This window comes from Pezoporus occidentalis, unplaced genomic scaffold (genome assembly GCF_034315485.1).
Source record: "Pezoporus occidentalis ecotype Australia unplaced genomic scaffold, CSIRO_AGI_Poc_V1 ctg275, whole genome shotgun sequence".
Classification (NCBI taxonomy): domain Eukaryota; kingdom Metazoa; phylum Chordata; class Aves; order Psittaciformes; family Psittacidae; genus Pezoporus; species Pezoporus occidentalis.
The window spans coordinates 55,498-83,120 of record NW_026914664.1 but is presented as its reverse complement, the minus strand read 5'-3'; the positions used below and the strand labels follow the sequence as shown (position 1 = coordinate 83,120).

General features: G+C 40.7%; 1 protein-coding gene across 13 annotated transcripts in view; it reads left to right on the top strand.

The window, feature by feature from the left end:
• RUFY3 (RUN and FYVE domain containing 3) overlaps nt 1–27,623 on the top strand; it is a 46,788-nt gene that overhangs the window by 8,925 nt on the left and 10,240 nt on the right. For 9 of the 13 annotated variants that reach the window (XR_009966027.1, XR_009966026.1, XR_009966028.1 and 6 more), the window contains 12 exons: nt 9,106–9,159; nt 16,448–16,621; nt 17,346–17,463; nt 19,855–19,956; nt 20,959–21,082; nt 21,745–21,806; nt 22,901–22,966; nt 23,071–23,140; nt 25,144–25,236; nt 25,937–26,017; nt 26,510–26,677; nt 27,395–27,492. Coding sequence is in view for 10 of the 13 variants with exons in the window: in XM_062624955.1 (XP_062480939.1) it covers nt 9,106–9,159; nt 16,448–16,621; nt 17,346–17,463; nt 19,855–19,956; nt 20,959–21,082; nt 21,745–21,806; nt 22,901–22,966; nt 23,071–23,140; nt 25,144–25,236; nt 25,937–26,017; nt 26,510–26,677; nt 27,395–27,492 (1,210 nt within the window). In the remaining 3 variants the exon portion in view is untranslated. Of the gene's footprint in view, nt 1–8,259; nt 8,283–9,105; nt 9,160–16,447; nt 16,622–17,345; nt 17,464–19,854; nt 19,957–20,958; nt 21,083–21,744; nt 21,807–22,900; nt 22,967–23,070; nt 23,141–25,143; nt 25,237–25,936; nt 26,018–26,509; nt 26,678–27,394; nt 27,493–27,623 lie in introns of those variants that run through there. The other 4 variants (XM_062624954.1, XM_062624959.1, XM_062624962.1 and 1 more) reach the window with 2 other exon arrangements.

Genomic DNA, 27,623 nt, shown 5'->3' with positions numbered 1-27,623 from the left:
TTTTTTTTAACAGAGGTAGAAGGTCAGGAAGAAGTGTGCATAGTAGAAAAGCTGACACATCTTTATTCCTAGTGTTTGAACTGGTGCTACTGCATCAGCACTGCTGCTGTGTCCTCACTGTATGTGCGGAACAGGCATCCAGTGCTTGTCTGAGAGGAAAAGCAGGACAAGTAAGACCTGAGGCTGGTGTGTCTTGTAATATCTCCATAAAACTAATGTAAAAAAGTGGGGATTATGAAGAAGAAGGGGAAAAAAAGTTCTAGACTTCTGTCAAAAGCATAACAAAAAGCTGCCTTTTTTTCCCCTTACAAATTAAGACATGTAAAAATAGTATATTGCAGCAGCAAATCCAACAGTTTGTTGTCATCAGCGTTTGAAGTCTCCAGTTGCTGTCTTTCAGCTCTTGTTGCTTCCTGACAGTTTTTTGCCGCTGGACTCTCTTCACTCTGTCAGCTGCTATGCCCCAGCCCACAAGCAGCTATCCTGCCTTACACCTCCCTGTGCACCCATTGTGTGGTCCTTGTTTTGCATGGTAGGTGTCTGCACCCATCCTTGCATCCCAGAACTGCCTGCCCATAGTGTCATAGTGAGAAGAGGAAGATCATGGATGTGGGCGGTGGGGAAGTAAGAAGACAAAGGGTCAGGAACACAATAGCAGGCAGGATGGGGAAGGTTAAAAATGCAATGGGAAAATAAGATGGTAGTCTTGAAGAGTTTGACAGCTGTATGCTTCTGCTGGGCTGCTCTTCTGTAGGATCCTGTGAATGACTTGGTTGTTATATGGAGGATGAGTAGTCCCAAGTGTCTCCTCTCGTGGATCCCTGGCTTTTTCAGCCAAGTTATCTTACAGGCCTTGCACCTTCAAGCTTTTCTTCATACCATTGGCTGTGGTGCGAGTTTCTACTTTGCTGTTTTTAAAGATGTTTTTTTTTCCTTGAACCTATACCAAAGGTAAGGCAAAAAAGTAAAATATCTGAGAAAACAGAGTTGTGATAAGCAAGAAGCTTCAATACTTTCTTCTTTCTCATTCCAATGGAAATAGTTTGTTAATAGTGGTTAGGTTTATTATATTTTGGTTTTGGTTATTTATTTAAAGCAGATCACTTGGAAATGACAGTTTAAACATCCAGGAAGAGGCTAAATAAGCAATTCTAATCTGCTCTGGTTTGATATCCCTATCCAGATATATTGTATTTTAATTCCAGTGAGAGAGAGGCATCAGAATAGTTTTAATCTTAGAATTGGGGTGCCAGGGGAGCTAGAGGCTGGGACAGGAAGAGAGTCAGTAATGTTAAGTGCATAGTGGTAAGCACACTCTTACTCACTGGTGTTTAAAAACAACAGGCATCCTCCTGTGGTCGTGATGTTGTCTGGTAAGCCCAAGCCCAATTCCCTTACTTTTTAAGCCAAAGGCATTATACTCTGGGAGATGGATTCAGAGCTGAGTTGGAACAGTGCAAATCTGGAGTAATTCCATTCCTGACACAGAGTTGGTTGTTTCTGAGTGTAACTCTGAGCAAACAAGTTTTAGTCAAGTTAGGAGAAGCATGTACCATTAGTAGAGTTGCTGAGTTTCTGGCTGCTTGTATGTATTCAATATAGCATCCAACACGGATGCTCTATTTAACAATAAAAGCTTGTTATTGTTGCACAGTTTGCTTTTCCAGCTGTTTGGAACAATTGTATGTGTATGAAAAGATGATGAATTTGCTACATACTGTAAATCTGCTTGGTTTGGAGAAATTATTTCATTTTTTTAAGCAGTGGTTCTTCATTAGGTAATCAGAACTTCACTGTGCTCTGCAGGCACCACAAAATGAAATGTGACAGGAGTGGCTATTGAGCTCTTGTTTGTATGCAAGATGTAGTGATCATTGAGGCATCTTTAGGGACCAAGGTGTGAAAAACATCTTGATTGTTTTTCTGTTGCACGTTCAAGAGTGCATGTGTGTATGGGGTTGGACCCTAATCTCAACTTTGGGAGAAGCTATGAAATGCAAGAAAGGCTTTACACAGTTTTACTGAATGTTAAATTTCTGCTTGGAATAATCAGGAGGCGCTTTACATCAGAGCAATGGAAGTTTTAATCCTCATGGGATCAGCTTGTAATTGAGAACAGAAGGAATACACATGATAACACTATTATCTGAGTTGCAGCTGCCAGGAATTACAGAATTCCCATTTTGTATTTTTTTAAAAATCCTGTTCTGTTTGCACTAAAAAGGAAAAATTATCTTTTCTATATTACAATTTTTGGTAGCTAAGGTCAGTTTGGCGTTTTTTTCTGCTTTTTTGACCATGACTTCAAAAGTTTCAGTTTCAGACACGTGCTTATGTAAAATGCCATGAGTAGAAGTTGCATAGCTCTTCCAAAAAAGCAAATTCTCTTTTCAGTACTCAAATAGCTCTCACCCATTAAACTGTTGCATTGTTTACTAAATCATCCTTTGGATTCTACCTTTTTTGTCTTTGTGCTTTTGTCATCACGAAAGTACTCCTAAAATACATATGGTGGCAGAAACCCCTGAACGGGTCAAAAGGAGCTGGGGGCTAAGATTTAATGGAATAAATACAAAGTCAATAGTATGCAGGATAAATGAAATACAGTGTGTTAATGGTCATAAATCCTTCAAATAGCAGTTAGGTCCTATAACTCTGAAAGCATGTACTGAAAAGTAATATGATAAAGATGATCATCTCCTCAGAGAGGGATACATCCTCCTTACTATATTTGCACTGAATCCCATCGTGATCTGGGCAGAAAAGGAGGTGTCCAAGAGAAGGTGGACACTTGACCCTGAACCAAGGCAGACGGAAAGTTCAGTTTCTGAAAGCTCCTAAGGACAGTACGCACAATGTGCCAGCCCTCCAGCTGATCTGAAGCAATTTGGAGAAAAAGAGATTGAGTGCCTAATTAAGGTTTATGTTTTACATTTTAGACTTTTTGTAAATATTTTCAGTGCTGTAATTGAGAAATTACAATCATGAGCTTTTTTCTTTGCTCTTTTAAGATTGTTTAATCCAAATTAAGTCAGATCTGGGAAACGTGGAGCAGACTTATTTCCCTCAGAAGTAATGAACCAGAAGTGTTGCAGAGAAACCTCTTGGGTGTCAACAAAGATGGGAAGTGAAAGAGGGGGAGGAAAGGGAGGGGGGGGAAGGATTTTGTTTTTTCTTTTCCTTGTGCAAACTATCAAGTGCCAAAATAAAATGAGAAGTTTCCTGGAACAGTTATTCAGGTATTTACCTCTGGAAAGAGGATAGTTGCGGAGAAACATTCCATGCACATCCGTGCAGTTGCAACACATGGAAATGCCTAATGGTACATGTGGAGACAGGACCAAAGCTTAGGGTGGGATTACACCATTAGGGTATGTGACATGCATTGCTATTTCCTTGTCCTATACCTATAGTGGAGAGTGGGGTTGGAATTCCTGAGTTCTCTAGGATTTTTTTCTTTCTTTTTATCTCCTCCCAGTTTGCAGATCTGTCACTGCTATTTCTTTTGGCACAGCACAAGCTTGAACTTAGGTCAAGATGTGCATGGCACAAGAAAAATGGTCATGTCAGTCTGGTGCTGCCAAATGGTGATCTGGTGCTGCCAAATGAGGAACAGTGTGCATTAAAACAGAAGTGATGACAGCGGCCTTTAAAAAAGAACAAATATAATCTCCTAACAATTTCACTCTAAAAATATTGCAGTCGGTTGTCACGATTTGTAATGAAAGCACAAGCTGTAACGTGAGGTGGAGCAGTTCTGAGCAGCTGGATGCTGGATAAGGATGCATTAACTGAGAGAACAAAGAAGGTGGGAGCAGGACAGCAGCGAGGTGATCATGGATGTACTGATGTGGTCAGAGGCAATATATAAAATGAACTGTTACCTGCAGGTATATATTACCTTGCTGATACTACAGCAAGGTCAGGAGCATTGGTGAAGGACAGCTATAGACAACAGAGGATAATGGAAGCTGCCCAAGGCAGCAGCAGTATCAAAGCCTGCGTGTTCTCCATTTTGTTCTCCTGCCCTGCACATATAGCCAAAGTTTAGAAATGGGGTTTTTATGTAACAAGTTTTTAAAACTGGGGTTTTTTGTAAGCTACTTTCTAAGTTCCGAACAGATTGTTCCTGGCTTTCTAGGCTGCAGGCTGGCTGGTCACCTCCCAGGTTTTTGGGTTGCAAGGTATTTGAACATGACACCGACACTCTCTGTTGGTCCCTTGTCCTTGCTTGACATTTCATGATTCACCTGATTTTCAAATCTAATCTGCAAAATATCATTTCATACCTCTGATATTAACAGCAGCTTTGAGCAGCCTGGTCTAGTGGAAGGTATCCCTGCCCATGGCAGGGGTTTGGAGCTGAATGAGCTTTAAGGTCCCTTCCAACCCAAACCAGTCTGTGATTTTATGATTCTTTCTTGACCACTTCAATTATTTCTTATTAAATGTATTATTCATAAGTCCTAAGGCAACAAATACAAGTTAATGCAATTTAAATAAATATAATAATCTGACTATAAGTTTGTGTTTCATGATAGAAGTAGTATTTGTCCATATAGTGAAGGAGAATGTGCTAGCCTTAGGAAGAAAACCCATGTGAACTCAATTTGTCATGCATATTCAGTATTTCCCAGAAAGCTCTTCCAACTTTCTCCTGTGCTGTGGCCCCGAAAAGAACAGCAGGTGGTTAGAGCAGCAGAGTACAAGTTAAAATCAGACAAATTATCCTATAATGAACCTTTTGAAGAGCACATGTGCCAGCATTCCTACCAGTAGCATCTTCTCTGGAATACTTTTTCCTATGTAGGGCATAATGAGGCATAACTGGCATTGAAACTACCTGGTTATACTGATGGCTGTTGTAAAATGTCACTTTCAGTTCAACTTGAAAGTGCCTTTGAGTGAACATGGGGCTTGCGGCTGTCACTCCTGGCGCTCTAATTCAGGCACAACAGTGAGGCATGGTAGAGTGGTCTTGTCTCTCCTTTGTGGCTGAAAAAGAGTGCTTTGAATACTAGGGCTTAGATAAAAGAAAGATGTTGAGCAAAAAAGGGCGACTGGGAGAAAGCAACCCTTATTACTTGACATTTCTGTTTGCAGTTGGATTGGGTTCACTCAACTGTCACCTGATTCCTGCATTTAGTGTTCAGTCCTAAGTTGTCTGCACTTGTGCAGGTCTTTTTTTAGACTTGTTGGCTGTTTTTCCTTCTTTCCTCAGACCGTATTTCAGTCATGGCAAATGACTAGGCAGGAGCACAGGGAATTTTAACACTAGTGTGTTGGTAAAATGCACTCCAGTTGTCTTTCCTGCTGATGGAGTTCAGCTGCTGGCATGTTCAGTATTTATCTTGACTGTTGTGGGCAAGCTCCAAAATCACTCCTTTCCTTATCAGTAAGCAGAACATGGGGGCCCTGATCTTGCTGCAGTTTTATTTGTTTATAACCTTTCAACAGAGTTCATGTTTTCTGTAAGCTTAGTACAGAAACTAACAGATTTGAGTCAAGCCTTTCATAGCCACAGCAGCATGACTGGTATTTCTCCATGGCTAGAGTACTTCCTGTATCAAGCTCAGCTTTTACTTCCCCAGGCCGGTGCTAGTTGTTTTGAGTTCTCAGCTTCTCCTTACGCATTTGTTAAGAACTTCTGTACTTAAAAAAAAAACACAAACCAAACCCAAGCCAAATCCTGACCTATTTAATCTGTCTTTGGAGGAGCTAGATTATCACATGATGCTTGGAAACTATAGTAAGGATGTATGGATTTATTGCTTTGCTCTGAATATATATATAGTTATATAAGTAGTTTGGAGCATTCCATCCTCTTAGTTGTACTAACAAGGTATTTACTAATAAAAGTAAAGAGGATGTGGACAAAAAAATGGATGGCCTGGAAGCTGTGTGTGTTGGGAACTCAGCTTTTGTATGTAGCATGTTTTCTCAGCACTTTGTAGTAGTATTGCAGCTCACTGCTTACCAGTGTTACATATGGACTTGGAACTTATGCACAGCCGTGCTGAGGGCTGCCAGGAGGGGTAGAAGCACATCAAGATAGGAGCTGGAGAGGTACAGTGGTAGGTTGGAATATGCGTAAAGGTTTCTACTACCCAACTATTTTAGGCTAATAACTTCAATCTTAAATAATGAAGCACTTCTTCTGTTTAATAACAGCATGAAATAATTTTATGCTGGTACATTCTCCCAGGGTTTATTTTTAAAAGCTTTTATTTGCATGGGAAAGCGTATCCGCTGGCAATATCCCTACTCCTAAATGAGTTGTTCCAGATTGTAATGTAACTGTTAGGTATTGCATATGTACGTACAGCAAAAATGAAGATATGAGCAAATTCAGAAAGATAAAGTTAGGATGGGGTGGTTTTGTTTGTTTCCTTTGACACTGGCTTTAAAAGACACTGTGGCTGCTATGCCAGTTAAAATAATGGGTGGGATTTTCATGGTTAACATGTTAGTGATCACAAGTACTCCAGTTTCATTAAGAACTTCCTTGTAGATTTATTCCAGTGGGATATTCAGTTCCTTAATACTGAACTTCCTGGAAGCCTAGTTGGAATGAGGTAATTTTTTATGAAGTTGTGGTCATACTGTTTCTTAAACTTGGTGTGCATCAGAGACTTGAATATTTTTCCATAATAAACTGTCGAGATTGTCTTAGATGTAGCATGACAGGGAGCATGGAAACTATCAATTTGCAGGTCTTTGTGATTTATTGATTTACTGATTTGTGTGTATGTGAAGGCTTTTTCCCTGCTGTTTGGTGGAAATTCCAGACAAGTAGAGAAAACTGCAGTACAAAAGAAGAAATTAAATGCATGCAAATGCCAGTTAGATGCATGAAGAAATGTATGAAAACATGAAACTAAGTGGTAGGTAATTAAATGTGTGCTTTTGCCTCTAAATCTATACAAATCTCACAGTGTCTGTGTGCGAGTATGAATTCATGCAGGTTTTACAAGCATTTCTCACTGGAGAAAAGGGTTATTGCCTGTAGGGATGTAATAGAAAATATTTGTGACTCTGCTGGATGTTTTTCTGTAACCTTTACATGAATCACTTGCTAAGGGTTAAATAAATAAATAAATATGCCTTAATCCTTTCCCCCGAAGAGGGTAGAGCTAGCCATGGTCCTGTGAGGCTCTTTGCTGCCTTCTGTGTATACAGGGGCTGTGTATCCAAGTGATGAGAAAGCAAAACCTGTTCTACTGTGTGTAGGTCTCCTCTTTCACTGTTGTTAACATTTGTCATAGTATATCATAGGTTTCGGGGATATGGAGCTGAGCAAAGAAAGGCTCTGGAGAGTAGAAAGCTTAAATAAGTGGAGGCTACATGGTGCATGTAAGGAGTTTGAAATGACAATATCAAACAGTAGCATGCTTATGCAGTGTTGCTACATGCAACATTTTCTGCAAATACTGAACTTCTCAATCACACTAACATCTGTATTTTAAATCCTAAAAAAAAAAAAAGGGAAAGGGGTGGAAGTGACTTGTGAGGGAGGGAGATCAATTTGTAGCCTTACAAGGTAAGAGTATGGTCCAGGGAAGAGCTGCACTGAGCTACAAGTCTCCTGAGCCCTCACAAAGCTGTAACATCCTTGTAAGACCAAAAGCCATAAGCTGACAGAGGGGAAATTGAGATGAGATCTCAGGAAGAAGTTCTTCCCTGTGGGGGTGCTGAGGCCCTGTCACAGGTTGCCCAGAGAAGCTGTGGATGCCCCATCCCTGGCAGTGTTCAAGGCCAGGTTGGACGGAGCTTGGGGCAACCTGGTCTAGTGGAAGGTGTCCCTGCTCTATAGCAGTGGGTTGGAATTGGATGAGCTTTAAGGTCCTTTCCAATCCAAACTATTACATCCTTTTATGAAGTGTAGCACGTGGGGAAAGCTGGTGGTGGTGGGGAACATCACCAAGGATTTGTTCTTGCAATAGCTGGGAATTTCTTAGGTGAAACTTCTAGTGGTTCCTAGCAAGCAGAGGGAGATTAACCTGAATGTGTTCACTGTGCATGCCCGACAGAATGGGAAATCCCTGCTGAACTGAAAGATGTCCTGGTGCGTAAAGTTTATAGGTTTTTTTTCTTAAAATCCAGTGATAGTGGCTGTGCTGTTTGGGCACTGCTGGCTCTGACAGCAGGAGGAGCAGGCAATAGCTTTTCTGTGGGAGGGGGGAGGTCCCAGTACCATGTGTACTTTGCTCAGGACTTTGGCAAGGTTGGGCTGTGAAGGGACATTCAACTGATTGCAAATGAGCACTGGGGAGAGCGGGCACGTAAGTAGGAAGCTGAAAATCCCGCTTGGTTCAGACCCTCCAGGGCCTCATCTGGCTTCACTTTCTGGGTTGGAAAACAGGGAATTAGTGGGCATGCTGAAACAAGTTTTCCTTGTCCTGCCTGCTCTTCTGCCAGGACACCTTCCTCCTCCCCAGGCCTGTCGGTGTCTGCAGGCTCCTGCCATGGAGATAAATGTGTTTCTGACCTAGGACTCACTAAATCATCATCAGGAAAACAGCACAAAACCTGGGACCCAAGTCCAGGCTCAGCTGGATTGTCTCAGCAGGAGTTTTCATTTGAAGTGACAGTCATAATAGACATAAAGCTCAGTTCAAGCTTCTTTTACAATGTCCTCACTATGTCCTTTTCCCAAAAGGTGGTTGCTTTTCATGTGTGTCTGTATTTCTGTGTTTGGGGATTATTTTGGGGCTGGGTAGGAGGAAATTGAAGCAAATGCTGACTTTGTACAAATATAACAACTTTGGTGCTTTGGTCTTGCAAAAAAAGTAATGCTTTTCTTGCTTCTCTTTTTAGGATGTGCTTTACAAAAACATTGCTTGTCTTAATGCAGAAAGAAACAAAGCTATAAAAGCTTTACTGAAGCTTACCTTAACTCAAACTCTCAAACGCCTTGCTGTATTGCTTTGTGCAGACTAAAACCCTTTTGACTTGCAAATCTCTTGCCACTATGAATTAAGTCTTGTATTATGCAAATCTCCCTTTCAGTTATCCTTTTTTTATACCTTGATTTTGAATCTTTCCTTTAGATCATGGCTTGCATGACATTTTCTTTCTTTTCCTTTCTTTTGGCTGTTTGCAAAGACTCTTGGGAGGATTTGACAGATGTGGTGGAGCAATTGCGTGATGATACTGAAGGTGCGTGCCACACCAGCGTCTTTCAGCTATTATTTCCACTGATGATTGGCTTTTGCCTTATGGTTTTGAGCCTGAGTGCAATGTACAGTTTGCCAGTGCCAGTGGCTGGGGCTTTCTGAACGTGCTTGTCTGGTTGAACCAGGTTCCCAGCCAGAATGTGCTGTACTAGTTGCACTCTGTGTGGATAGTTCGTTTCTGCTGTTAGAGTATTAAACAAAATGCCTTTGATTGCTCAAGGCTATGCATTGCTCTTGAAATTGTCTCAATTTACATTTAAAATGGATATTGTGAAGGCTTTTCTTATTTTTATCAGCCCTTTCATGGGTTCCATGTGATCAGTTTTGGCTGCTAAATTCTTACTGATCTCTCTTTTGAAAATATGTGCATGTAATATTGCTTAAAAATATGTTCAAAAATGTTGGGGTGTTGTGACTTCAAGTAGAGGTAGAAAAAGCGATTCAACAAGGGGCTAATTTACTTGTATCAAGTGCTTTCTAAGGCAGTGATTTTTCTGATCCTGATATAAACACAACTTAGAAGGTTGCAGCAATATATGGAAGCTAAATTGTAAAAAGATATCTCAGAAATCACCACAAAGCTTTAGATTTTCTGAAATATTTTTGTTGATCAACTCCAGACTTTACAATAGTGACTTGAAAACTTGGAATTGCGAATTTTGATTAAAACTTGTCAAGTACTCAGATTATTTTTTTGATAGTGCTTCTTGTTTCATAAAAATGGTGAAAGCGCCCCTATTTCATGAAATAGCTGAATCTCCAATTCAGCATTCACTCAAGTAAATTTGTAATCTGATGACAAGATAAAACTGTTCATGCCTGGAATGGAAGTGTTTGCAGCACAAAAGGCTAATACGCCTTTGAGAGGCAAAGGACTTCTTTTGTGGCTGGGAAGTTTAAGTGCTCATCACTAGGAAGAACATAGATGAGTGTGTAGAAGGATGGTTAGGGTATTTATACAGGCCAAATGATTTAAAATGGCAGTCTCAAATTAGAAGCTAAAGATAGTGTTGTTGATGTCTAGAAGATTTATGAGCAGAACTACTGTTAATCTCACACTAATAATCCTAAAGGAGTAAAGTCAGCCAGTGCATTTCAGCTCTTTTTGCCAGTTTGAGCATGGAGTGTTTTCAGAGGTGGTGTGGATTGCAGATCCCATGGAGTTACTCTTCTTACCAGTGTTTTACTCAGTTTGATGTAATTCTCACTGGTAGGATGATAACCAAAAGATGCATTTGTTTCTTTATAGCACAGATAAGCAGTTTAAACATGAGACATGGAAAAGCCAAATAGTGAAATGGAGTGGGTTTATGTTATAGATTAGGTTATATAGGGTTATAAACAGAGCATAAAGTATGAGCAACACCATGAAGGATGTATCTGTCTTAAAATATGTAGTTGTGATTACTGCTAGAATGGTAACTGATAGTTAAGGAAGGTAATGCAGCTAGGTTTAGGGCTTTCTTACGAAAAAAAGCCAAATCAATCATGACGAAGCAAAATTTGTTTATATTTGGAAACTTGGACGGTTTAGATCATTTACAAGAGGGTGTACTGTGCACAAAAATTAGTTTTGATGCATTAACTGCATCTTTGGCTGGTCATATTCTGTGGATGGTGCCTTTCTTAACCGTTGTGCTTAGTTAAATTCCTGGGCTTCTGCCTGGTGGCTTGGTAAACCCAGCAAACTTCTCAACAGAGCTATGACACATGGAGATGTTCTTTCCTAGCATAACAGCTAATTCCCAGCACATCCAGCACAAGGCACCTCCAAGGCAGTCTTTATGGGGAAAAGAAAAAAAAAAGGGTTGAGACTTTTTTCTGTTTTCCATGAGTCATTGTGCAGTTATTTTGTATTTATTTTGCTGTGTGTGGGGTGGGGGCATGGGGGAATGTATTTGAAATGTGTGTCTTGGCTGTTTGCACTTCTGTCTTTATTTTCCATGACCATTCTGTTTTTTTTAAACCCCTACATGCTGGTGTGTGCGGGAAACTGTCCTCCTTGGTGACTGATCAGGGACTGGTAGATGCTTGATGTAGGCTGGGATTTCCCCCTCAAAAGTCAATAGTAAGGACATAATAGCAAGGACAGATGAAGCAGTGGTGAGGTCCTGGCGCAGGTTGCCCAGAGAAGTTGTGGCTGCCCCATCCCTGGCAGTGTTCAAGGCCAGGTTGGATGGGGCTTGGAGAAACCTGCTCTAGTGGAAGGGTGTCCTTGCCCATGGGAGGGCATTGGAACTGTATGAGCTTCAAGGTCCCTTCCAACCCAAACTGTTCTATGGTATGATTCTATGAAAATGCATCTTCTCTTAAGGAAATGAAATTTCAGTTTCGTAAGATGTTAGTCCCACTGCTTTCTTCTTTATTGACAGTCCCTCAGAGTAGACAGGTAGAATTTTGAGTATAGAAGCAAAAAAATTTGTAAACTTAAACATACTTGTGTAGAAACAGACATGCTTCTGCTTTTCACTTGTGAATAGTCATGTCAGTTTTATTTTTATCACCCTTCAAGAGAATGTTTGCATGACCCACAGAACGTGCATCGCCCCATCCTTGAGGTGGTACTTGGGGGCTTGCATTGCTGGAAGGCAAATGAAGCGTTTGGATCTGAGGGAACGTCAGGAAATAGAAGAAGCTTAAAAAATATGTAATGATGTTGAACTCCAGTTTAAATGATGACCATCCTTAATTTATCTAGGGATTTGCTTTCCACATTTATTTGAAATTGTACATGTGTTCATGATTTCATAGTCTGAGCAGCTGGAACTAATGTCTTTGCTGATGTGAATTGGCTTAACTGAAACTCGGTGCCCTGTAGATAGCAGTCTGATTTGTTTTGAAAGCAAGTCTTTGCCCATTAACATATCTCAGTTAATCTGAAAACAGTATGAACAGCTTGCAGGATGTCATTTCTCTTTCACAGGCAGAAGCAGCCTTTCTAAATTTCAGATGGCTTTGTTCTTGGTTGAGGATGGATTCAGTACATGGAGCACCTTGCTCAAATACTAATTCACTGGCATTACTTTGAGCAGATTTGTTCACATCTGCAGTGTTTCATGACTTTTCAGCATTTGATCAAAGTTCTGGTTTTATTCTAGTTTTTTTTATACTTTTTTAGAGTAATTTAATGACAAATTATTGTGAGTAGGTGAGAAGTACTTAGACCACAGTTGCAGCTGAACCCTTTGAGATCTGACTTGCATTGACTTTTTCCTTGAGTTTCATGTTCCTAAGTATTTTAGAAACCCAAGACTTCAGTGTTTTAAGGAAATAGGTGAGCTGGTTGGTTTACCCTGTCATTTTGGTGGGATGCAAGTCCAGTTCAGTCATGATCACTTATATCCCATGTGGTTAGAAAAAAATTCTGTTCTGTAGAAGCTACAATATCTAAATAGCAAAGTGTCTTGAGAATTTAAGATTCTCAAAGCCAAACCACATTGACAGGCAAAGTTTAAGGGCCAAGGTTTTACTTTTTAATGTTTTACAAATATAGCATGTATAGTAAAACACAGGCAGAGGTTTTGCAGTTCAAGGCAGCAAGAGAGAGTTGGGGAAGATCCTGACACAGAGATTCTCAATTGCACATCAGTGTCAGACTTGTCAAAGCAAAAAGTGTCTAGTTGAGTTAAAGCTCTTTGGGTAGTGTTACTGTGTAAAAGTCATCTTTGCTTACTGCTTTAAAGCTGTATATGTTGCAGTGCACATAACAATAGTATAAATTAGGATTTAATTTTTGGAACAAATCTTTGTGATTTTATCTTGTTTCATACTATATAACAGTTATTTGGTTTGCAAGATGACAATCTTGGATGAGCTGCCTACACAGAGCACCACTGTTCACAGCAGACTAATGAAGTAGAAATCTTTAATTAGTGAATGTAATGATTCTTTAGACTGTGATTGCACATTTTAGTCTTAGATGAAAGCATAGCCCTATGTTTTATGCAGCAGTCACAGACCTCTCAGACTCAGGGAAATCCATGTGCCTTACCCTTAAAAGCATGCCTTCGACCTCAGTGTGTAGGTTTGTGTGAGGCAGCAGCTCTCCATACTCTTAAGAAATGTGTATGGTTTCCTGTCAGTATGTAATGGAGTAGGACACTGATCCTGAGCAGTATCCTTGGACTCTGCCATAATTCAGATTAGCTAATAACTGATGCCAAAGTAATATTTCTAAACAAGCAGAGCATTATTTTGTGACAGTATTTGTCTGCAGTAGAAACAAATGCCACAGTTATGTTCATGTACTCTGAAAGGGCAGCTGTGATAGATGCTGTTGGAGGTGTTCATCATTAGTTTTATCCAGAAGAGTGTTTTAATTGCATGCACAATTAATAATAGTTAATAGTTTTTGCAAATACTACATCTGATATGCTTTTCTTGAGTCTGTGTTCCTGGTAATGGTGACTGTTAGCCTTGCTGGAAATCATAATATGGATTGCAAATCATAGAACAGGTGATCTGCTTAATGTACGTGCCAGATCTGTTGGCTTAAAATAGTGGTAGCTCTGCAAAGGGAATAAAAATCCCCCACTAAATGAAATCTTTCTGCAGTCTAGTGCTTCTGTGAGAATTTCATTCTTAACTGAGTACTTTGAAGCTTCCTAAATGATGAAAATAAATTGGAATTGCCTAATCTCAGCCTTTTGATAAGATGCGAGCCGAGGCAATCAGTGCTTGAAGAGCGTAGTGCTAGTAGAACAAAACTCTCGAGGGGTTTTGATCACTTTATCCCTCAGCAATGGAAGATTGGATGGAGATAAAGGAACAACTGGACTTGTTTGCCAGTTCCCTGGACAAGGAGGTGTTTGTCCATGGCAGCAGGTTTGTCCTGGCACACAGCTAGACTTGGGGCTGTCAACTGGTGGCAATTCCAGCTGGCATTGCTTAGTGCCATATGTACTTTCCCCTTCTCCAACAAACATCTCTGCTTAGTGCACTTCTAGTGGAATTTAGAGCAGGAAACTTCAGGTCCTGCTTTATCCTGGAGAAGAATGGGGTCCATCTCACCTCTACACTATGGATTTCTTCACAGCCCTCAGCTTCAATAGTGTGTACACGGGTGTTAGTGCTGTTGCCACAGTGCCTGGTCTGAGTATTTTTTCACGTCATCATCAGCATCCCCAATAAAACAGTCTGTCCTCTGGCAGACAGGCCACCCAAAAACTAAGTGGCAATAATGAGACCTTGCCTGCTGTGGAGCTGTGGGTACCTGACCATGATTCAAAGGCAGATTCAGCACATCCCCCGTTGTTCCAAGGTTTCACAAATGCTGTCTTTCCATTCCCTTTCATAATTTCTCAGGTTCTTTGAGGATGTTTGCATTTCTGCTTCAGTAGTTGCTTCTTGTCTCCCAACCCTGAAGTGCCTTTTGGTGTCTTCTTCTGTCTGGCATAAGCAGCATCAGTCTGGTTGCTCTTCTTGCCTGTTTTGGATTTAGACATAGGTTACTGAAATCAAAATGTTACTCCTGTCAGCTACAGATTGCTGGGCCTACAGTGCTTTTCAACCTGCAGGAGATAGTGAAGGTTGGAGGTGGGAACAATGTGAATTTTCATGGTTCTATGAAGTGTTGCTCCTTGCTCTCCTTATGGCTGATGGGTGCTGCAGAGATTCCTCTCTGCAGTGGCACTAGGTTTGAGAGGACGAGAAGTTTGTGTTTCAGCAACTGGACTTAGTAGCAGCATCATGATGAAGTAGAATGATGACTTCCATCATCAGGACAAGTCCTGTAGGAGTTTGCAGTAATCTCAGAATATACACCTTGGCCTCTTCTGCCTAGGTTGTTGCTTTTAAAATTGCAAGCTGTAGTTCTTCACAGTTGTATTGACAAGAGGATGAGAAATGTTAACAATCCACATGGCTCAAGTCTACCTGCCTAGTAGAGATTTGATGTATACTCAGTGGCAGACCTGCTGAAAGCAACCCCAAACTTCTGCAAGACATCCCCTAGGGAATTGTATCTAGTTCTTAGGTCTCCAGTGTTTATTTGCTTTACTTGTTTGCTACATGCAAGCATACTTTGTCAGTACAGCAGATAAAATGTGTACCCTGTGCTTAGATATGTAGTCTTAGATGTCCTCTTGTCATGTTTTTGCTGGTAAGTGTGGTAAATTCACACTCATGAAGGTGGCAAGTTGGCTCAAGCAAGGGTCCATGGCTGTTTACAGAGTAAATGTACCTTACAGGGATGAAGCTGCTTGCACTGAAGAATTTCAGTGCAAAAATTGGTTGTGCAATTGTCAGGGAAAAGGAAGAAACATAAAACTTAACCAACGCAACATCATTTTAGGAACCAGGGGTCAGCACTGTTGTAAATGAGTATCTTTCTTGAGGTGTTGGAAATGCACTGATGGTGTTTGGGAGGAGAGGATAGGTGTTGGTATGGGCATGCTGTTCAAGTCCTGGAGCAGGAGGCCTGAAGGCCTGGACTAGATTGGAAAATAGATGTCTGTATTTATTTCATGTGATGAAAAGCAACTAGCAAGTATGAAGTCCAAAATATTTGTAATGTGGTAAAGGAAGAATATAGTCTTAGAGGATCTGTCTTTGTTGGGATATAGAGTGAGCTGGCAGAGGAGCCATGAAGATCAGCTCCTAATTGTCAGGGGTAAAACTCAGTAGTCTTGATAAAATGAAGAGAGGAGGGGATTGGCTCCATTTTACATCCAAGTTGGAAAAAAGAAATAATGAGAAGGAAAGATGCAACATTGGGTAAAGACACATTACTGGATTAAGTGTGAGTTGATTAATGGTTACCTTTAGGTGGAAGAACAAATACCGAGTTGCAAATTCTTATGAGTTTGTAGTTGTTTGACGTAGGGAACAACGTCGAACTCGCTTGGCATCATCACGCCTATCACTTGTTCCAACTCATATCCCCGACGTTTGGGGATATGAGTTGGAACAAGTGATAGGCATAACATTCAGTAACATGTCATCAAGACTTAAAGCACAATGTTAACAGCAGCCTTCAAGCTTTTCTGTCTTGAAAATGTAAAGCTTTGGTAGTTATTTGAAGTATTGAGGCACCCTGAATGTGGTATATTACCTATTCCCATGTCATTGTGGCTTTGGCCAAAAAATGCTAGTTAAATTTGATTTTTTTCTACAAAAGGCCTGAAGAAAGTGCCTCATGTGAAACTCTCACTCCCCCTAAAAATGTCCTCAAAATTGAGGAACAGAAAGAGAGAGATGGGATATGTTATTGTATTAAAAATGGCTTTTGTTATTTGACAGTATTTTTCTTCCTTTTTTTTTTTTTTTAATAGATCCTAACTATCTCATGGCGAATGAACGCATGAACCTGATGAACATGGCGAAACTGAGTATCAAGGGGTTGATCGAATCGGCGCTTAATCTGGGCAGGACACTGGACTCCGACTACGCACCTCTCCAGCAGTTTTTTGTTGTGATGGAACATTGCCTTAAACATGGCCTGAAAGGTAAGATGCTTGAGAGGGGTCCTCCAGGCTGTTTGTCAGAGTGTAGGAGTGAGCAAGAGAAATCTTCTTCTAAACTCTAGTTTTGGAATCTGCAGTAGGCTAAAGAGGGGTGGACCAGCGTCACCTCTGTGGTCACAGTTGACTTGTGAGGCCATAGGAAGGGAGAAAAATCCCACCCAAGGTATAACACTGCAGGTGAAAAGTTCACAGTTGCTGCTGGAGCTTGCCGTTTTTAAACCAGCTTTACCGGTGATTTGAGTACAGCTAAGTTATCAGTGATAAAATTAGCTCCTCAGCAACTTCATGACTCCCTTTTTGTCTGTGGAGAAGGAGCAGGTTCCAAGTGGTGGTGTGGTCCTCCTCCCTGTAAGGTGGTGGCCAGTGAGAGAAAATGACTGTGCACACATCAGGTGTAATGTAGAGAGAGTGACAGCATCTTAGTAGAAATTCTGACCTCTGGCAGTGAGGCTGAGTTGCTGGGTTTCACTGGATGTTGTTTTTTTTATGTTGGGATGTGTGGACTTTTTTCTGGCGTCTGTCTCGAGCTCCTGTTGCCTTATTTGAATGACACCAGTAACTATCACACTTGGGCAAAAGAAGTCATCTTTGGTACTTGCTGCCTACAGCAGCAGGCCTAGAAGAACCTTTCTGGCAGTCTTTGTCTACTATTTCTTTACTTCTGACCATGCCTAATGGGTTCTTTTTACATCATCTTCTCTTCTAGCCAAAAAGACTTTTCTTGGGCAAAACAAGTCATTTTGGGGACCTCTAGAACTAGTAGAAAAACTTGTTCCTGAGGCTGCAGAGATTACAGCAAGCGTTAAGGATCTCCCAGGGCTGAAGTAAGTACAGTCTTTTACTGCACAAGTACATAATATGTTTTTTCTTATTGTATGTGGGATCCTGGAGAAGGAAGGGATAACCTTCAGGAATAATCCTGCTACCTTGGTGTTGTGGTTTAAACCCAGTCAGGTAACTCGTTCGCTCACTTACCCCCCTTTTCTTGCCCTCCCCCTGCTCTCGGAGGGACGGAGAGGAGAATCGAAAAGAATGCAACTCTCACGGGTTGAGATAAGAACAGTTTAGTAACTAAGGTATAACACAAATCACTACTGCTACCACCAGTGATAATAATGATAAAGGAAATAACAAGGGAAGAGAATACATCATTCACTCCAGCCAACCGATAACTCGCCCCCCAAGCCCGACCAAGCTCCGACCGATACCTCCTCCAACCCTGCCGTCTCCCAGCCCTTCCGGCTAACTCCCAGTTACATCCTGGGCATGACGTGCTGTGGTATGGAATACCTCTTTGGTCAGTTTGGGTCAAGAGATGAGGCTCACAAAGTCCTTGGCCATATCAGCTCTGTTCCCGAGCTGAAAGTCAAAACACTGCACTGCACCAGCTACCAAGAAGGGGAAAAATGACTGCTACAGCTGAACCCAGGACACTTGGGCTGATAAAAATAGATCGTTACTCTCTTTTTCTTAATCAAGGACTTGCAGAAGGAGAGCATAGGATATACTCCTTCAATGGGTTCTTATGGGCAGTAGTGCATTTATGGACAGTATTGCATTTATGGACATTCATTACAGTGCATTTATTACTAGCTCTGAACCACTGACCATGAGTCTTAGGGCTTGGAATAGCCTTTACTGACTTTTTCTGAAGTCAGACTGAAGAGGAAGGGAATTAGGAGGAGGGTGATTACAGGTTAAATAGTTCTGAGGCTGATAGACAGAGGTGATTTTCCTTCTAAATAAATTCAGGTAAACTTGTAAAGTTTGTGTGAAATGGAAGCTCAGCACGAAGTTGGACAAGATACTAGCTTGTGTTAAAGAGGGGAGGAAAAAAAATCACCTAAACTATATATTGCTTTTAAAAATTCCATAGTTATTTCAGATATCAGATTCAGGTTTGATTATTCCCATGCTAAAAAAGAAACGGTAAGAGGCTTTCAGCCTGGGAATAGAAAAAAGATGCAAGGAAGCTTTTGTATGAGCAGCAGGACTAAGGTTGAATCTTTTTTGCTGAAAGAGGAGATTAATAGATTTAGTAACAGCTTCTTTCAGGTTTGTATTTAGTGATGTGTGTATGGACAAGTGCTTTTACTGGAGATCTGTGCAAGACTCTTCCTGGCGCAGCTAACAGGACCAGTGTACAGTGCCAGCAATGTTGTGCCAGAGCTCCTGTACCCTTTCCTATTGTAAAAGAATATTAAAATATGAAATAAATTGAAATAAAGAGCAGTTTTAGAATTAAGTGTTGAAACCTTGGATTCATACTAACCCTTGGGAAACGTCATGTCATGTTTTACTGAGGTCAAGAATGGGGAGTAGTGAGGATGGCTTTCATGGGCAGTTGCTGCTTATTCCAGTTAAGGCTAGAAAAAGAAGTGCCCCATGTGCTCTTTGTATAAGATAGTTGACTGACTGCTGCAGGTGGAGAAGAAATTTCCTTCTGATCAGTATATTGGTCAATGTGGTGGGTTTACATCTTCCTTTGGAGCAACTGGTGCTGGCTTCTGGCCAGGGTAGATGAGCCAGAGCTGTGATGCAGCGTATCAGTTGTATCTTTAAAGCTGTGTGCTTCAGATTGCCAGAAGAAACAGAGGAAAGGACTGTGGCTGTAACCCATTGCATCCTATGAGCATGTTAATAAGCAAACTAGTTGAAGAGAACAATACTGAAGTTGTGTTTTCCATTGTCTTTGTGGCTTCTCACTCAGCTGAATACCTCCCTGAAGGAGTGACACTTGGGCATCTGTGATGAACTCAAGTATACATGTTATTCTGACTTGCCTTGTGCAAAGCTGATTTTGAATTAGAACGTGATGTGTTGAAGCAGTTGATCTTTCTCTGTGTAGTAACATCCAGCAATGTTAAGTCAGGGAAATATTTTTAGTATAACAAAAAATGCAGAATTACTTACGAGAGAAACAGTGATTGCTTAAAGTATTTTGTAACTATTTGCACTTAAATACCTTCTATTTCCTGGTTTTCATGGACTCCCAGGCTATTTTGGTTGGAAGGGACCTTGAAGCTCATCCAGTTCCAAGCCCCTGCCATGGGCAGGGACACCTTTCAGTAGACCAGGTTGCTCAAAGCCCCATCCGTTCATCAGTGCCAACTCCCTTTGAGATGTGGATCCTTCAGATAGAAGGGGATTATTGGAGCTGTTTGTGAATGTACATTGAAGTATGTCTGTAACCGTTTTGTTTCTGGCGTTTGTAGGACACCTGTGGGTAGAGGAAGAGCTTGGCTTCGCTTGGCTCTAATGCAGAAGAAGCTTTCTGAATACATGAAAGCCTTGATTAACAGAAAGGATCTTCTCAGGTGAGTGCTGAGTTTATCCTCAGATTAGATCATGTTCGCCTCTGTCTTCTTGTAAGATCTTTGTGAACTTCTACACCCAAGTGTTAAAGTATGTGTGTACTTTTCATGAGAAATGTTAATGTTTGTGAAATGCAGACCATCTTCTGGGGGATTAAAAAAGCTCAGTATTCTTTCTTAATTCAGAAGCTGTTAATTCTCCACTTTGTCTCAAATATTCATTAGGATAAACACAAGTTTTGGCTGCAAAGAGATTATTTAGGTGAGGTACAGATACAGAAGAGATACAGTGTTCTCCATCTGCAGTCTTGGCCCTGGGAAAATTTATGACCTTGTCACTCCATTACTGTCTGTCTTCGAACAAATAATTTCACTTCCCCATATCTCTGTTTCCTGCTCATAAACCAGCAATGATTTTGTAGTTTAATTGAAAACCCATGGATTTGAACTGCTATGTCTGTGTATAGCAGTAGGATTTAATAAACATGTTGGCTGCTCCTTGACTCAAACCAGTAGGTGTTTGTTGGCTGTCCATGTAAATCCATACCTGACTTGAGGTTAGAAAGGACAACTTGGTATTGTCTGCTGGAAAATATGGCAGTGGCTTGTGTTAATCACAGTAGTAATAGGGGAATAGAAGGGTGCTACTTAAACTCTGATATTAAGCCCACTCTTAAATCTTCAATGTGCTGTGCCATTACTCCACAGCTGTGCTTACTTTCCAGCACATTTCAGTGGTGAGTAACCAGGTCTTCAACTCCCTGGGTTTTTGCCTTGCCTAAAAACTTAATCTGCTGAGAGAGATATGTTCAGTCAGAGCAAAATTACATGGACAGTACACAGAAGTATGTTTCTGTGTGGACAGCATGCCACAGCCTAGGGTTTTGTTGAGGCTGAGCTTGCTTTGTGTCTGAAATAGAGGGGATCCATCCCATGCTAATTGACATATTTTTAGTTGACTTTTAAAGATTCAACACTTGTCTTCTCTTTCTGTACTTCATGCAGTGAATTTTATGAGCCTAATGCACTGATGATGGAAGAAGAAGGTGCAATCATTGCTGGCCTCCTAGTAGGTTTGAATGTCATCGATGCCAACTTCTGCATGAAGGGTGAAGACCTGGACTCACAGGTATTTGGTATTCAGTTAATGTGGGGTTTTTCTGCTCATTTGAATTGAAAGAATTTTGCATTGTAGAGGACTTTAATCAACTGAGATGTAAGTTTGCTACTAAATGCAATGCAAGGCTAACATAAGCTTGTTACTGTGAGTGTGGTCTTTGGTTAGCTGGTGGCACTGAGATCAGAGACTCAAGGTTTTTGTTTGCTCATTGCTGTTATAGTTTGCTGTGGTCTGCACACAGGTCACTGTGGAGTGAAATGTAGTAAATGAAAAAGGAGGTGAAAATGGGCAAGGACTTGGCTAAAATAAGGGGAGAAATGGATAGAACTGTTAATTCACTCATGCTGCGTGATGAAGTCATTGTAGCTGTTAAAAGAAAATCAGCCTGTGTGCACTTATGTTCAAGCTTGCATAAGCAGTGAACGTACAGGTAGGGTGATGGTAACAGCTTATTCTTACAGCCTATTACTTGCAGTTTATCCTAGGATAGTTTTGCTTGAAATAAGCTATGTTTTCATTAATTTTGGATAGATAACTGGTATAATGAGTCTTTGTTGTAATACATCATGTATCGATATCCTAACTGAATGACTTCAAACTTTCAGAACTACAGACAGTGTTTAGTCTTAGAAAAAGAGTTTAATGTTAAATGAATTTTTTTTTACCTTTAGGTTGGGGTTATTGATTTCTCAATGTATTTGAAAGATGGGAACAGCACAAAAGGCAGCGAAGGGTAGGTACATACACAATTGTCCTGCTTCTTACCTCTTGGTAACTTGTATTCAAGTATTCCAGGTTGCCCTGCAAGCTGTTATGTTTTTAATTAAAAAGCTACTTAGGCTGAATTGCTGTTCTATGATAAACCATAATATTAATAAGATACTGGAAATGCTGAGAGGGGACAGAGGAAAAGTAAATTCTTGTAGGAATTCTGTGTTCTTCCTCAACTAGCAATTGAAGATAAAAATGTTCTAAGAGTGAGTTAGGACTGCCCTTCTTTAAAGCCTTTTTGGTAGGCAGCTTAGTAGCCTTTGCCCCTTGTATGGCTAGCAGGTAGGTGATTTTTGGTACCAGAATATCTTTAGAAAAGAAATAATAATTCTCATAACTAATTCCCATAACTAATAATAATTCCCATAACTAATAATAGCCTAAAGTACTTGTGCCACCATATTCAAATGGGCTGTGAAACATTCAGAGCAAGTAGTTGGAAAATAAAGTGCAGGCACATTGACATATGCATCAGGTGTTGGGGTTTTCTGAGCTTCTTAAAGAGTACTTCTTCCTTCTAAGGAAGTCCTTAAATTCAGGTATGTATTTAATAATTATCCTTCAGGATCATGTGTTTTGTTTGCATTTATTTTAGCTGTAGTTTTTAGAACATACTTTTCTTTAGTCAAGATTTCCTGCTACAAGTGCATGCAAAATGTGTTTGTTGACAGTTGGATTTTGGTGGGATGACTCTTGGACTCCTGTCCAGTATCACAGTAGTTCAGAACCCTTTTTTTTGATCTTTTGAAATAATGCTGTGCTCTTTGAAATGCCATCTGATTTAATCATTCTGATTGGTGTGTCACCTCAGTGTAGTCCAGGTGAGTGTAGCAGTTGCAGCTTCTGAGAAGTCAGGGAACAGTGACTGATGATAAAGGCATAGACTGTAACTTGACTTTTCTATTTCGTATGCATCCTATAGTCCGTTGAGACCTAGGGTCTTGGTGCTATGCTGGAGAGATATATAGATGGCAACATTTCCTCTTTGACCTTTAGTAGAGTCTCTTAGTTCCTTGAATCCAAATGATTGAGCTGAATGGTATTTCTTCTTTCCAGAGATGGTCAGATAACTGCTATTTTGGATCAGAAAAACTATGTAGAAGAACTCAATAGGCATTTAAGGTAAGATGTGATTTATTTATTCTTTATTATCTAGTGTTACAAGATAGAAACCAGGATTTTTAAAAAGCAGGAATTACTGTAGGGCTTTTTTTTCTCTTCAACAGTGCTACAGTAAACAACCTGCAGGCCAAGGTGGATGCCTTAGAAAAGTCCAACACTAAACTGACTGAGGAGGTAAGTGTAATAGGAAATAATTTGATGTTTTAGCCTTTTGGAATTGGGTTTAAAAAGGTAATGGAGGAGTTATTGTTGGATGTCTGTATGTAATGATGAGTGTTTAACGATGAACCTGGAATAACTGACCTGCTGAAGAATTACACTGGCTGCTGCTACGAAGTGTGAGGTGGAAAATCAACTGAATGTTGGCGTTAAAAAACCCAAAAGCTGCTGAATGCACTTGATCATTCTGAAGTCTTTGCATGCTTTCTGATATTTGGAAAATATCTTAGAATAAGTTGTATGGTGCTTGTAGTTTCAAATGCCCTACAGCTGATGCAGGTTATGGGAGGTCCGGCCATGGCAAAGACATTTTTGATGGTGCAGAAATTCACTACAGTGTAAAGATAGCAATTGAAATGTTTCAATAACTTTCTCTAGCCTGTCGCAATTTGCAAGAAATAAAGGAAAAATTACTATTATGGATGAAACATTTTTCAGTCTGAGTATGAGAAATGGTTGGTATATGAGTCAGAGGTCTAACCTGTATTTTTAAATTGGTCTTGCACTTCATTAGTAATGGCATAAATGTAATAAAATCTTTTGGGGTCAGTTCCCTGACAAATGGGTGATAGAAGGTCTCATCCTAATGGTTGTACAGAGTATTTCTGTCCCCATGTCACTTAGCTGAATAGAATGACTTTGATTGGGATGTCTCAGTGCTCTTGCAGAACAAATAGGAAATAGAAATTCTTTTTTGCTTGTTCATCCTCATTAAGAGTGTGTCTGGTTATTGAACTATTACTCTAATGGATCTATTCCAGACAATGAGAAGCTTTAGTGATGGAAGTTACCGTATCCACTCTTGCAATTAAGGAGCAAGAAATGCTTTTTACAATTAAAATGTTTTTTTAGTTCTAAATAAGTGGTCTGCATAGAGGCTGGCTTTCTCAGTGCTACTGATTTATCACCTGCAGAGTATGGGTGCTGTGCCAGTTAAGGAGTGTACCCATGAGAGTAATTTCAGTGCTGACTGAAGTGGTTTTTGATTTTTAATGATTTACTTGTTTGCATCTCAGTGAAGTCTGCACACTGTTCAAAGTAAGAATATGAGTGACACTGGAACACACTGTGCCAGCCCGGGGTGTTTGCAGGATGTAGTTAATGAACTGTGTCACATGTGACATCAATTTGTGCATTTGGCTTGAGCTGTACCAAAGCTCAGGCTTTTATCAGAGTGATTTCTGTTTGGGTTTGTCACTTAATAAAATGGCTGATGTCTTGGAAAGTCACTGAGTTTTTCTAATGTGCAAGGCTTATGTAAGTTACGATTTACAAAGCCAGGAGGAGTTTTCTGAAGTTATTTTGGCCTTTGACACATGATGTGAGTCTGCAGTGATGTCTTCTTTGGGAACTCATTTGAGGGAGATGTGCTGTCTCCTAAGGGTGGCCTGTGCTGTTGATCCTCCATTTCCAGTCAAATCTTCCTCCTCTGGTGAGATTCTCACTGTGCTTCTCCTGCCCAAATACTTGAGCATCTTACATCTCAGGTGCTCTGCCTAGCAGTGTACCCAAACCACTGAAGCTTTAGTAAACCCACACAAGCATTTCTTCTTGGTAGCAGATTTCAGTTGCTAGAAATCGCAAAATTTAGCTGCTGTGTGCTCACGTTTTTCCATCTTGTTATCTTTGGCAAGGGAAGGGAATGGAGTGAGGATTTCGGTTGAGTTGCGCTAACCACATGTTACACCAAGTCTAGCAGGTAGAGTCCTCAACAAGTCAGTAATTTTACTGAAAGACAGGAACCAAAATAGGTTAGGAAGTCTCTGTTTTGGCTAATATTAAAAATCCATCACACTGGCACTAACTGATGCTTTTGGTTTTTCTAGTAGCCCTTCTCTGTTTTTAGAGGCCAAGTTGTCTTTAGCCACTCCAAATACAGAAGAAGATGGGTCTAAAGAGGGGGAAAAAAAAAGGCCAAGTATGTTTGTGATGTTACTGTTGTTCTGTTTTGTTCACAGCTTGCAGTTGCAAACAACAGGATTATTACACTGCAAGAGGAGATGGAACGGGTTAAAGAAGAAAGCTCTTACATCTTAGAGTCCAGTCGTAAGGTTGGTGTGTGTGTGAAAGATTTACTGGCCCTTTGGGGCAGCTTCCACCCAGATTGAACATGCAGTCCATGTTTGAAAGAGACTTTATTTCCTTATGTATCTCACACAAAAATGCAATAGGTAAGAGTGACTGCAGATGGATCCTCACGGAGGGTAACAGATGGATCCTGGCTACAGTAAATCCTGTCTGGCCATAGCTGATGAAACCATGAGCATGTGCAGAGCTGAGAGCTCATACAACATGTTCATGGCTTGCATGGCAAGGTGTCAGAGGGGACAGGAGGAAGAATAATTTACTGAGAGGCTAGCAGAACAGTTTGGATGTAGGAGTTGTGCTTTTTTGGCCTGAAACACTACCCTCTTCAGAAATCAAGGGGCAGGATCTCTAGTAACTATGGCAAAATCAGGTTTTAATTTTAAAACCCCCAAGATCTTTTCCTGAGGATTTGTAACCATCCATAATATACTGTGAAAGTCCTGAAAACTGACACTGTTTAATTCATACCCATTGAAGTGTATGGAGCACTTGGTGAGACAGGGAAGTAGAATAAATTCCCATGTAAGCTGCATGCTGAATGGAGCTCTGATTTTTGATAGTTGCAGAATTTGTTTTCCAAGTGGTGGGAAAAGCAAATAATCAGCAAATATGAGGGTTAGTAGTATATAATGACAAGCTAATTGGGTGTCTTGATTAATTTAGGTCACTAAAGACAGAACTGCTGATGGACATGCACTGACTGAGGCACGAAAACAGTTAAAGGAGGAGACTCAGCTGCGGCTGGTAAGGGCTGTGTGAGCTGGGAGCTCCTGGTAAATGGCTTTTTCACCTAATAACTCCATGTCAGACAATCACTTTTGACAGTGCTTGACCAGATTTTTTTTTTTTTTTTTTTTCATTCTCATCTTCCTGCTTAATTTTGTGGCTCTGTTGATCAGTTTCAGGACTGTTTCTCAAAATGAGCAGTGCAGTTGCGTTTCTGGGACTGATGCATCTGCCTTGCCCCATCCCTGGGAGTGTCCAAGGCCAGGTTGGACAGGGCTTTGAGCAACCTGGTGTAGTCGAAGGTGTCCCTGCCCATGGCAGGGGTTTGGAACTGGATGAGCTTTAAGGTCACTTCCAACCCAAACCATTCTGTGATTCTAAGAATATTGCCATTATCTGAACTGTTACTCCATATCGTATGTTCAGCTAGTGGGGAGAAAAATGCCTGAGCAGGATGCTTTTAGGAGGTAAAGTTTTCCAGCTTGATGCTGCCTGATCTGTGTGTTCCAGGATGTGGAGAAAGAGCTGGAGGCACAGATTGGGATGCGGCAGGAGATGGAACTAGCCATGAAGATGCTGGAGAAAGATGTTTGCGAGAAGCAGGATGCGCTGGTCGCACTCAGGCAGCAGCTGGATGATCTCAGGGCCCTAAAGCATGAACTGTCTTTCAAGCTGCAGGTAGGAAAATAATTCAGTCAAATTCTGGATAAAAGTGATGGCTTTTCTTCTTCTTTTTGCCCCTCTCTATTTAAAAGGTGCAGTGTGTGGGTTACAGGCTGGACAGCACACTTCTGTCTTGATGCAAGAAAGCTCTAGTATTTGAGGTGGAGGTTGAGGGAAGATAGAGTTTCTTCTGAAGAAAGACACATCGTTATCCAGAAATATGTGTGTGTCACTGGGGAAAGTACCTTCTGTGGTATAAAAACTGAGCCGTGGTAGCTGCTGTTCCAGTACAATCTGGTGTTGAAGGTGTATGGTGTAGTTACATACATTACTGAGTAATGGAAAAGCAGCCTCTTAAGACAAAGAGCAACACAAAATGCTCAGAAAAAAATCCCAAAATAAACTTTAGAACAGGAAAGAGTTGCTTCTGCTTTCCTTGAGCCAGTCATTCTCTGCAAAGCAGTTGAATGATATTAGCTGGAACCACATTAATATTTGTTGTACAGGAAGCTTCACTGATGGTGGTATTGCCTTTTTGTAGGGCCCAGATGTGGCCTGCACCAGCATGGCAAGATATTTGTCCTTGGAGTATTGATCCGGCCTTTGCTTTTTGAGCACCTTTTCCTACCTCTTTGGCTTCTATTCCTTTGGTTTCATTGGCCACATGATTTATGGTGGCTTATTTTGGTTTTACTGCTACTTACAAAAGCTCCACAATGCTACTTTTTGCAGAGTTCAGACATGGGAGTGAAACAGAAGAGTGAATTAAACAGTCGTTTGGAAGAAAAAACAAATCAGATGGCTGCCACCATCAAACAGCTTGAACAAAGGTAAAAAATGAAGCTTTGACAATTACAAAAGCATGTGTATATTCTAATGGTAATGTCCTGCAGACCCTGAATGGAAGTGCTCTGCTCCGACACTGATGAGCAAAGCTACATGAGGAGAGCTCTGATTTTTG